This window comes from Mustelus asterias, chromosome 22, assembly GCF_964213995.1.
Source record: "Mustelus asterias chromosome 22, sMusAst1.hap1.1, whole genome shotgun sequence".
NCBI classification, from domain to species: domain Eukaryota; kingdom Metazoa; phylum Chordata; class Chondrichthyes; order Carcharhiniformes; family Triakidae; genus Mustelus; species Mustelus asterias.
Genome location: NC_135822.1, coordinates 37,566,053 through 37,578,322, shown reverse-complemented (window position 1 = coordinate 37,578,322; position 12,270 = coordinate 37,566,053). Strand labels below are relative to the sequence as shown.

Sequence of the window (12,270 nt, the reverse complement as noted above, 5' to 3'; positions counted from 1 at the left end):
TCTTGAATCATGCCAAGGTCTTTTTTGTAATAATCTGTATTGTGAATTTTACAGGTTGATTTTACTCACTGTTTTTACCAGTATCAGCTGTCTGTGCTTACACCACTGGTGCTTACACCACTGGACTTTAACCTGGTGTTGTGAGACTTCTTACTGTGTTCACCCCAGTCCAACGCCGGCATCTCCACATCTTACACCACTGCCCAGTGCAAGATTGCTTATGGCCTAATCACTGCAAGCTATTGAGATGATTAGTAGGAAATCAGTTCATAAAAATGCTCTGGAGAGGGTAATTTATACCCTTGTGACTTTCAAACGAAAATGCCAGAAAGCTTCAGGCGAAAGGTGAAAGATTTGAACTGCTTATAAGACAGCTGAAGTCCAAAATTAGTGCTCGCATCATTCCCATTTGTTAGTACGTATATCATTTTTTTTACCAGAACCAAATAAAATAGTCCACTTTTCTGTGGGTTTGTAAATGTCTTTGTACATCTAAACTGAAATGATGTAGAACAGTGTGTGCTTTAGCTTTTGTTGTTTTTATTTGGTTTTAAAGCATATTTGGTTGATTTTCTCATGTTCTGAACTGAGATGAAGAACCTGAAAGTGATTGAAGCCTTGGGGTCCACACACACATGTTTATTAGCATTTGGATAGAGAATGATTCCAAGATTTTATAATCCTTAAACTAACAGCAAATCCAGGAAAATTTCTGTTTCCTAGGGATTATGCTGTGATGGTTGGGGAAAGAAACAAATTTCCACTAATAAAGCAATCAATTTAAAAATAATCCTGTGTGTGTCAGATCTGCATTTGAAGCATTTAATTTTAATTAGGCATTATTTCTGTGTCCCCTGTCATGTTCTTCCCTAATTTCTGATTGCCTATTTTCCTTCCTAGTTAATCTAATTTAACTATCTTTTCTAATTGTTTTAAAATTTTAAAACTTAGTTAGAAATCCTTCCATCAATTTTCAACGGCTGAAATATATATTGAAGGAAAGGATTTTCTTTGGTTCAATCAAAAACCCAGAATAAAAACAAAGATTGATACAATCTCTGATGCAAGGCAAAAGTGAAATGGACAATGCTGAGTGTTGTGAAATCTAGTTAGCAGCCCTAGGAGAATTTGTATTCCTTTTCACTCTAATTCATTAAACCATCATTTCTGCATCAGTTCCAAAGGTTACATAAGTTTTGCTGTGCATTTCTGTTAGTTAACAATAAGTCTGTTTTGCATTGTGCAACTGGATAAGTGACTAGAATTGAAAGTCTTCAACTTGGAAGTATGACCTGAAAGCTACTATCCTATGAGAAGCCTCCATACTGGTCAGGCAGGTATCTTTAGTTGAGACGCGTTTAATCATATCCTGGGAAAGCAGGGTTCCGTTGAGACTAGTGACCACTTTGCCACTGTCCTATACTTTTCATGGGAAATATCCTCACCCATTAAGATGTAGTTGGCCACCCATTAAGATGTAGTTGGCCACCCATTGGCAGTCCACAGGATCAAAGAAATATGGTTCTCTGATGTATTTGGATGTGCTCACAATAGTGTACTGGGAAGACTGCAGGTCTGTATCCACCTGACAACTGGGGAGCTTGGCATCATTTTCTCTTGATTTTTCTGCACAATTCTGTAGAATGTTGGAGACATATAGTGATGGAAAGTAATATAGCCTGTGGTCCTCCATCTGGAAAAGTAGTAGGTAATTCCATAAAGTGAAGTAAAAAGAATAGTCAGAATTGCCCAGTGGTGATCTTGTCCTTCTCCTAACACATGGCAGAGACCCAAGTATGGTGAAAGAAATCAAGGCCTTGAGCTCAACCAAAAAAATCCTCTTATATTTACAGATCTGCATTGTAACTAGTCTAGGACAAGAAAGTAAATTTTCCGACAACCATATTGGGTGGAAAAAGTATAAATCAGTTATTCCTGCCTCTTAAGAATCATCTAGAGGCTCAAAAAAAATAAAAGGATACATAGATTAACTGTGAATGCCCATTGCAAAACGTTTTGTAGCCGTGTTTTAATTTTGGACTTCTGTTATGCAAGCAATGCTATCATTACCATAGTTGCAAGCCCAGTGGCAGTGAGATCTGCCTTCGACACCTGATATACTTATTATGTAGTCATAATGTTATACCATCCACTTATGTCAAATCAACAGCTTCTTCACTTTCTTATGTTTATGCCCTGTTTGTAACTTTCTATTCGCCGTTTGTCCACACCCCCCAACGGACCGGACCCAGGTTCGCTGGATTCTGCACCGAAGACAGATAGGTGGATATGTGCTTCGATCCCAGGCAGTGCCAGTACCTTTGGTGAAAACTCAAACTAAGACAGCAGAAGGAAAATAATTATCTGCTCTTTGTTTATGTTTCAGACAAATACTTGATCAATATTTTTTAAACAAAATGCTATTTAAAAAAGAGTCACCCAATAGTTGCTGGAATCATCACTGCCACTCTTGCCACATTTCCAAGGCCAGGTGCTGAAATGTGATCTTTCTTTGCTTAGCCTTGGCTAAGCAATGAGCAGCAGGGAGTATTGGGACCCGAGGCTAAACAAATTTATGTTCTGTTTCATGCCTAGCCTCAGAAACAAGGCGCAGAGGGTGGCCCCAATCAGGAGTTCAGCCACTGTGTGGTGAGTTTTAAAAAAAAGTCGCTTTCTTGTTTTAATATATTTATGGATAGGCATGTATATTTTAAACAGATAATTGAGGAAAACATTGTAGGGTTTCATCCATTGATATAAAGATATACATATATATTTATAGCCATTTGTTTCCTTTCTCTTCTTCAATACTTGTAATTCCAAGTTTTTAAAGAAAAGACAAGTGACCTCTTCCTAACTTCTGCCTCCAGGCAGTGAGAGAGAGAAGAATCTGGGAAGTTAGCCCCCCCACCACACCCCCCAATGCTGAGCCTAAGCTTTGCATGTCACTATTGGATAGAAAGGTGGGATTTGAGAATTTGTGGGGGTATTTTAACTTTCAAGTAACAGTATATTAACCTCTGAGCACTTCACTCCAAGCCTTGGTTTTTGTTAACCAATGATTGTTATTTGGATCGCTGTATTAATACAAACTATTTTACATAATTTGCAGCAGCTTTCGTAATTTTCTTCCAAATGGGTTTTCTCACGTGCATTGAATGGTTCTTTGACATCAGATTAGTTCACTTTCTCTTGGGTTGACTGCTCTTGTAACAGAAGGAGCAAAAAATGCAGTGAGGAGGTTATTTTATGCAATTTAATTGTATTCAGTGTTTTCAATTCTTGAGCAGTGGACCTCTGGTAAGGGAGTTTGCCAAAGAATGTTTATGTAGTTTAGAGATTTTGAGGACTAATGGAAGTGTTGCAAGAATTTGAAAGTACCTAAAGGCAGAAATCAAAAATACTTCAAGTTGATGGTTCAGTTCACTCCACAATAATTTATTTAAATGTGTGAATACCTGACTGTGCCTCTCTTCCATTCCTCATCCGTGCTGTATTTCTTCGCTTATCTTCCCCTTTCTCCTCTTCAGGCTTTTGTCAACATTATTTTCCTGTCTTTGGTTTGACTGTTATTTTTATCCCATTCCTTGGTCTGACAGAGGCAGTTAACTGGTTGTCGGGGAGAGTCAAGGTGAATTTTGGAATGTTAGCCTATAAAGTGGTGCTGAATCAGTGGGCTGAGTGCGTCTTTAACTTCTGATTGGATGCCTTGGTCATAACTGAGTGGTTCTTTCACTTTTATTTTACTTATTGTTTGGAAACAGAATGGAGTAGCTTGTTTGGCCACTTGAGACAACAGTTAGATTGAACCATGTCGGTGTGGGCCTGGAGCTGCATGTAGCCTGACTGGATAAGGACATCAAATTTCCTTCCCTGAAGGACATTAGCGAACCAGTTGGGTTTTTATATTGCCTAATAACTTCACTTTTACCGATGCAAGCTTTTTCAAATTTTCAAGTTCTCATTGCCATGGCAGGACTTAAGAACACAATCTCTGGATTACTAATACTATAGCCCAATAATTGCTAAACTACATTGTAATGGAGCCTTAATTTATAGTCTTGTCCAAAAGACAGTAGTTGGAATATTGTAATACTCTCATAGGGCTGTGCTGGAATCTGAACTATAATTCCTGAAATAGAGCGTAAACATAGAACTTTCTCAACCACAGGTGACCGTGCCATTGCCCAAACCAAGCTAGAAGACATTTTGTTTTTGGGTGCACAATGCAGGGCTGTTGTGATGGCAGTTGTGTTGCCATTGAAATGGTTTTTTGGAAAATGTGTTTGGCTGCTTTCATAATGGAAAAAGCCAATCAGTAATAGGGCAACAATGATGTTTCTGGGATCTGATATGTCGGGCGGTGAAACTTGCAGGTTTGAGAATCCGTAGTCAGTGACATTTGATCAGTTGTGGCTAGGCTGTTGTGGCACTGAGGTGTTAAAGCAATTGCAACACCTGGCTATATGTTCACTCAGATACAATATTAAATTAAGTATATCCAAAGCTAGACGTTTGAATGGACTGAATTAGTTACTGTATGCAGTTAAGGCACTAAATGCTGTTATGTTTTCACAACTGCACATTACAAAGGTAGGGTACTTGCAACATTAATTATTCTTCCATCATCTTTCCAAAAATTCACAAGAATACAAAAAATCATAGTGGTCTGGAATTATCCTTCCAAGCATTTTACTGTCGTTTCTCAATACGGAGTGATCAACTAGTGTAAGATGTGAGCTGTCAGTTCCTGCAGAGAATCCTTCTGGTCCTAATTGTTAATTGGGTAATGTTGAAACTGTGTGAATACACAGCCACATGGAACCATGCTGGAGTCACATTTAGCACAAAGGAAAATGGTTTCATTGTTGGAGGCTAATCTTTTCAGTCTCAGAGCATTTCTGCAGGAGTTCCTTTGGATAGTGTCAGAGGCCCAACCAACTTCAGCTCCTTCACCCATCTATCATAAGATCAGAAATTGAGAGATTTGCTGCTGATTGCATTCAATTTGCAACTTTTCAGGTAATGAAGCAGTCCATGTCCAGGCCTTGCTACACATATGCAATGTTCTGGCTTGGGCTGATGTGTTTAATTTGATTTATTATTGTCATATGTATTAGTATGCAGTGAAAAGTATTGTTTCTTGCATGCTATACTGATAAAATACAGAGAAGGAAAGGAGTGCAGAATGTAAAGTACTCAAACGGGGAATTAGAAGAGCAAAAAGGGGTCACGAAATGTTCTTGGCAGACAGGATTAAGGAGAATCCCAAGGCATTTTATTCATACGTTAGAAACAAAAGGGTTGTTAGGGAAAAAATCGGACTTCTCAGGGACAAAGGTGGGGACTTATGCTTGGAGCCCAAAGAAGTAGGGGAGATCCTAAATGAATACTTTGCGTCGGTATTCACAAAGGAGAGGGATGTGTTGAATGGGAGTGTCTCTGAGGGGAGTGTTGAACCGTTGGAGAAAATCTCCATTACAAAGGAGGAAGTGTTAGGTTTGTTAGAGAATATAAAGACTGACAAATCCCCAGGGCCTGATGGAATCTATCCAAGGCTGCTCAGGGAGACGAGAGGTGAAATCGTTGGGCCTCTGACGCAAATCTTTGTCTCGTCACTGGACACAGGTGAGGTCCCAGAGGATTGGAGGATAGCCAATGTGGTCCCGTTATTTAAGAAGGGTAGGAAGGATAACCCGGGTAATTATAGGCCGGTGAGCTTGACGTCCGTGGTGGGGAAGTTGTTGGAGAAGATTCTTAGAGATAGGATGTATGCGCATTTAGAAAGGAATAAACTCATTAACGATAGTCAGCATGGTTTTGTGAGAGGGAGGTCATGCCTCACTAACCTGGTGGTGTTTTTTGAAGAAGTGACCAAAATGGTTGACGAAGGAAGGGCCGTGGATGTTGTCTGTATGGACTTTAGTAAAGCGTTTGACAAAGTCCCTCATGGTAGGCTAGTGAAAAAGGTTGGATCCCATGGGATAAAGGGGGAGGTGGCTAGATGGGTGGAGAACTGGCTTGGTCATAGAAGACAGAGGGTGGTAGTGGAAGGGTCTTTTTCCGGCTGGAGGCCTGTGACTAGTGGTGTACCGCAGGGCTCTGTATTGGGACCTCTGCTGTTTGTGATTTATATAAATGATCTGGAAGAAGGAGTAACTGGGGTGATCAGTAAGTTTGCGGACGACACAAAATTGGCAGGACTTGCAGATAGTGAGGAACATTGTCAGAGGCTACAGAAGGATATAGATAGGCTGGAAATTTGGGCAAGGAAATGGCAGATGGAGTTCAATCCTGATAAATGCGAAGTGATGCATTTTGGTGGGAATAATGTAGGGAGGAGCTACACGATAAATGGAAGAACCATAAAGGGTGTAGAGACGCAGAGGGACCTGGGTGTGCAAGTCCACAGATCTTTGAAGGTGACGTCACAGGTGGAGAAGGTGGTGAAGAAGGCATATGGCATGCTTGCCTTTATAGGACGGGGCATAGAGTATAAGAGTTGGGGTCTGATGTTGCAGATGTATAGAACGTTGGTTCGGCCGCATTTGGAATACTGCGTCCAGTTCTGGTCGCCACACTACCAGAAGGACGTGGAGGCTTTGGAGAGAGTACAGAGGAGGTTTACCAGGATGTTGCCTGGTATGGAGGGGCTTGGTTATGAGGAGAGATTGGGGAAACTGGGGTTGTTCTCCTTGGAAAGACGGAGGATGAGGGGAGACTTAATAGAGGTGTATAAAATTATGAAAGGCATAGATAGGGTGAACGGTGGGAAGCTTTTCCCCGGGTCGGTGGTGACGTTCACGAGGGGTCATAGGTTCAAGGTGAAGGGGGGGAGGTTTAACACAGATATCAGAAGGACATATTTTACACAGAGGGTCGTGGGGGCCTGGAATGTGTTGCCGGGCAAGGTGGTGGAGGCGGACACACTGGGAACGTTTAAGACTTATCTAGACAGCTATATGAACGGAGTGGGAATGGAGGGATACAAAAGAGTGGTCTAGTTTGGACCAGGGAGCGGCGCGGGCTAATTGTTCCTTGTTTCTCGTTTCAAGGCTTCATTCTATGATCATCTTGCTGGTGCCAGTACAGAGCGAGACTGCGGATAGTTGGGAACCTGTCTCGGGGGCAGGGAATTCATATGGTGTTCGTGGAAGTGGAAATGAATAGGGTTGGGAAGCATTTTCCGATCAGGGCCAGTGTGATCTCCTGGACTCGTTTCGATCGCCTCAGGGGGTCGGAGAGGAATTTCCCAGATTTATTTTTCCCCCATATTGGCCCTGGGGTTTTCACTCTGGGTTTTCGCCTCTCCTTGGAGATCACATGGTCTGGAATGGGGGGGTGGGGGTGAGTTAATAGGTTGTGATGAACAAAGCATCGTAGCTGTGAGGGACAGCTCGGTGGATAGGATATTGGTATGTAGATAGGCTGGAAAATTGGGCGGGGATCCTGGATTCAGGATTCAATCCTGGACCGGGGAGCGGCGCGGGCTTGGAGGGCCGAAGGGCCTGTTCCTGTGCTGTATTGTTCTTTGTAGTGTTACGGTCATGGCTAAGGTGTAGAGAAAGATCATATCTTTGACAGCTTCCCAGCTTTGACAAAGAGTTATCTGGACTCGAACATCAGCTCCTTTCTCTCCTTACAGATGCTGCCAGACCTGCTGAGATTTTCCAGCGTTTTCTGTTTTGGTTGTAGAGAAAGATCAACTTAGTGCGAGATAGGTCCATTCAAAAGTCTGATGGCAGCAGGGAAGAAACTGTTCTTGAGTCGGTTGGTACATGCCCTCAGACTTTTGTATCTTTTTCCCGACTGAAGAAGGTGGAAGAGAGTATGTCTGGGGTGCGTAGGGTCCTTAATTATGCTGGCTGTTTTTCCGAGGCAATGGGAAGTGTAGACAGAGTCAATAGATGGGAGGCTGGTTTGCATGATGCACGGGGCTTCATTCGCGATCCCTTGGAGTTTCTTGCAGTCTTGGGCAGAGCAGGAGCCATACCAAGCTGTGATACAACCAGAAAGAATGTTTTCTATGGTACACCTGTAAAAGTAGGTGAGAGTTGTAGCGGGCATGCCAAATTTCCTTAGTCTTCTGAGAAAGTAGAGTGGGCTTTCTTAACTATAGTGTTGGCATGGGGGGGCCAGGACAGGTTGTGGGTGATCTGGATGCCTAAAAACTTGAAGCTCTCGACCATTTCTACTTCGTCCTCATTGATGTAGACAGGGGCATGTTCTACACTACGCTTCCTGAAGTCCTGATCTCCTTCGTTTTGTCGACGTTGAGGGAGATTATTGTTGTTGCACCAGTTCACCAGATTCTCTATCTCTTTCTAGTAAGTTCCAGACGGTGACCCTATTTAACAAGAGCAAATTGAACCCAAGAATCAAAATATTCGATGGCATTACTGTTTTCTAAATTCTCCATCAATGTGGTGGTCACCATTGACCAGAAGCTTAACTAGAACAGCTACAGAAATACTGTGGTGACAAGAGCAGGTCGGTATAAAAAAAAGTCTGGTCAGGGGATGGAGTACTTTCCACTTTCCTGGCTGAGTGTAATTCCAACAATCAAAGCTCAACATCCAGACAAAACAACCCAGTTGATTGGCATCCCATCCCACCTTGGCTGTGACATGTATGATCTATAAGATACATTGCACTAGTTCACTAAGTTCACTTCTTTGGTAGCATCTACCTAACCTGTGACCTCTACCAAGGTCAAGGTCAACAGATGCATGGAAACATCACTCCCAGCAATTTCCCCTTCAAGTCACTGTTCCTTCTCTGTCAATCCTGGAATTCCCTACTTAACACTTTGGAAGTACTTTCACTGCATGGACTGCAGCTACTTAAGAAGGTAGTCCATCACCTCCCCCTTAAAGAGTTCCAGCAATGCTTACATTCCATAAATTAATAGAAAGAAAATCTTTCTCTGTACTGCATGCTTTTTGGTAGGAATATCGCAGTTGCCACTGCTAGAAATGGTGGTGATTTGCAGAATCCCTATTGCATCACTTGCTGAAACCCTGTTGCTGATACCAACTATAGATTTTCCCACTGAGAATGAAGACCTGAAACAATTTTCTTTTCTGAGAGATGAACAGTAATTGCAGATCTCTTGGGCAGTTGTTTGCAAACATTACCTTGATCGGTCTGCTGGGTTTTTCATTAAATGTAAAGTGGGTGTCACTGTGAACAAAATGTGAACTAATTTGAAATCTCTAGTTGCAATTCAATTCCCTAAACCTCCCTCATCTAAATGTTCTCATTTCATCTTGGCGATGGTGACTATGTATGCAAGGGTATAATTTTGGCAACTCTTTTATACCACCCTCAAGTAGCTATTTTTCATTTGGGAGTAGATGGCGAATGTTTCTCTGCTACTCCACCATGCCTTTGTTGCTACAGCCCAGAGACAAAGACCAAATTGCCTTGCTGTTGCTTTCAATGTGTTTAGTTAATTTAACAAAGACCAGGAATTAAGTTTTTGGTCTATATGATTGCGTATGTTTACTTGGATAAAATAGTTTTGTAAGAGGCACTTTGGAATATTTATTAAGTTCTTTCTGTAAGAACAAAACACAGGCTGACTATTAGTTTTGACCTTAGGCGCTGTACAGTGAGTATACACGGGTGAAAGTGCTCTGGTGGTAAGGGCTATCTACAGCTGTATTTCTGGCACATTGCCTGCCTTGGAGCTGATATCTGTAAGAATACATTGCTGTGAATCAGCTGGTCGTGTCAGAAAAGTTCAAAGATCAGACTTGCAAAGAATGAGCTGATGTGGCTAGGCGCCAGAGTTTAGAAAATCCTGTAAGTTGCTTCATTGTGTGAAGGTGAATAGTTATGTACATCTGCCAGACTCCCTGTATGCAGTTTATGTTGAAATGATAATCACTGGTTCAGTATCCTACTAGTAATGCAGATAGCAGCTCTTGATTTCATGCCCTCATGCAATCTTCTGAATATGAAAGTATGGTGTCCTCGCATATAATGGTGGTAGTACTTGTAGCTTAATACATGACGACAAGGTTGTGACAAGTTAGTAAGCTGTACAGGGAGGTCATTGATGTCTGTAAGACTTTGAACTCTGATCTGAACCTTTGCTGCTGTGAACCTGCTGATCGAAATGAGGTTTTTTTTATTCTCACTTCACTGGACCATAAAAAAATAGAGCAGACAGCTTTTCAGCACTATTTTGTTTATGATATTGGGTTATGCTTCACTTCCATTACTGTGACTCCATCTGGATTAGTTTGGCAAGTCCGTAGACTGATCGCTTCTGGTTTAAGAATGACTGTTGATGAGGGAAGACAGATGAATGAAGAGAGTGAGAATAATTAGTCTGGGAAGTGAGTGAATAAGTTGCAGGAAAAAGATACAGCTATTCCTATTTAAAATGGAAAAATGCCCCACAGTGCTTCATGGGTGAAAAATGGGTGGGCGCTATCATGTGACTATATGTAGTGGAATGTGATTGTGGCGTAAATTAAGGAAGGTTTCACTTAAAATATGGTGAATGCATGAACAAGAACGTAACTGTGCGAAAGGACGAGGAGCACTAAGATATGTTCAGAGATGTGTTTCAGTATTTCCCCATAATCCTCCTTATATTAGCTTTTATTCCCCTAAACCTGTTTGCTAATTAAGCAGGCATATCCTGTTTTTTTTTGTCCTGCACCCTCACCATTTTGTACCGTTGCTGTAATTGACCCCGAGCTGTAATTGCTTCACTCGCACCTGTGGCTCTTTTGTCCCAAAAAACAGAGTTTCTGTAGTCTTACCTTACATTTTGTGCATTACATTCAGGGCCCACGAAGTGCGCAGCACCCCAAAGTCAATTCCTATGACCAGCCCCACCAAATAATGTGGCAAGAGAATGTAGATTCCATCGCTTTTTTACCAAGTGGCTGATACGTTCCAGTTTTCTTTTAAAGCAGCATTTTGTGTTTTATTTTTAAGAAAAGCCCATGGGTTTAGATAACGGTATTTGAACTGCAGACTTGGAGGCTCTGGCGAAGGGGAGAGCAGGAACTGAATCAGACTGCTACAACAGTCCTACCTACTTGTCACAACTATCCTCCAGCCATTATTAGTGCCATCAGTAACCAGCTAATTCATACTCTGGTCAGTAGCATCAGCAACCAGAGTTTTAATTAAAAATAGTCTTTTTCAACAATATAACCACACATCTGCACCGGAGAGGCATCAGCCAAATATTGGTGACTGACCTTTGCATTCACTAGCTCAGAAATTATCACTGTCATTTTGCCCACACCTTGCTTTGAAACAAGTCCATCTTTTAATCTGTTCATGCACTACACTGATCCATCCAAAAGATTGTAATTGCGAGTTTTGGAGGAAAGACAAAACAATAGCAACCTATGTAACCACACACCAAAGTAAGAATGGAAGAAATACTGTGGGGAACTAGATACATACAGCCTGCTTCTCATTCTGTGGCTGGGATAGGTTCCATGTCTATTTAATCACAGAGCCCTGGGGCCCTGATGCAGCATTCTGCTTTTGTGTCCCTTATCTACATTGGCAGTGGACATCTCAGCATTGCATGTTTGATTTCGGTGTCATCTTGATGTGAAGAGACTTCTGAGCTCTCTGCATCTGGAGGACTCTGCCTGCAATTGAATTGCTAGTGACAACTTAAAACCAAAATATGCCTCATTTGGTAAAGCATGTGAGATTTAGAAGGTCTGAAAGTTCCTTCCATCAAAATTGCAGAGCAACGATGACGAATTCTAATGTGCTTTTTCTTTTACCAGCACCATCCTATTACAGTCAACCTGTGTATTCGCCGTCTGCACCTTTGATAGTGCCTACACAACCGCCACCACCTCCAACAAAGAGGGAAAAGAAAACGGTATGACATGCCCATGTGCTGCTTCCTTTCCTGAATGTGTGCAGATGAGTGAAATTAAGGTTTAATTCATAGAACATAGAACATAGAAAGCCACAGCACAAACAGGCCCTTCGGCCCACAAGTTGCGCCGATCACATCCCCACCTCTAGGCCTATCTATAGCCCTCAATCCCATTAAATCCCATGTACTCATCCAGAAGTCTCTTAAAAGACCCCAACGAGTTTGCCTCCACCACCACCGACGTCAGCCGATTCCACTCACCCACCACCCTCTGAGTGAAAAACTTACCCCTGACATCTCCTCTGTACCTACCCCCCAGCACCTTAAACCTGTGTCCTCTCGTAGCAACCATTTCAGCCCTTGGAAATAGCCTCTGAGTGTCTACCCTATCCAGACCT

General features: G+C 42.0%; 1 protein-coding gene across 45 annotated transcripts in view; it reads left to right on the top strand.

The window, feature by feature from the left end:
- The window catches only part of LOC144510004 (eukaryotic translation initiation factor 4 gamma 3-like), a 357,463-nt gene that overhangs the window by 187,000 nt on the left and 158,193 nt on the right, over window positions 1-12,270 (top strand). For 34 of the 45 annotated variants that reach the window (XM_078239141.1, XM_078239147.1, XM_078239140.1 and 31 more), the window contains 2 exons: window positions 2,596-2,649; window positions 11,775-11,872. In XM_078239141.1, the coding sequence (XP_078095267.1) occupies window positions 2,596-2,649; window positions 11,775-11,872 (152 nt within the window). The remainder of the gene's footprint in view (window positions 1-2,595; window positions 2,650-11,774; window positions 11,873-12,270) is intronic. The other 11 variants (XM_078239148.1, XM_078239150.1, XM_078239146.1 and 8 more) reach the window with 1 other exon arrangement.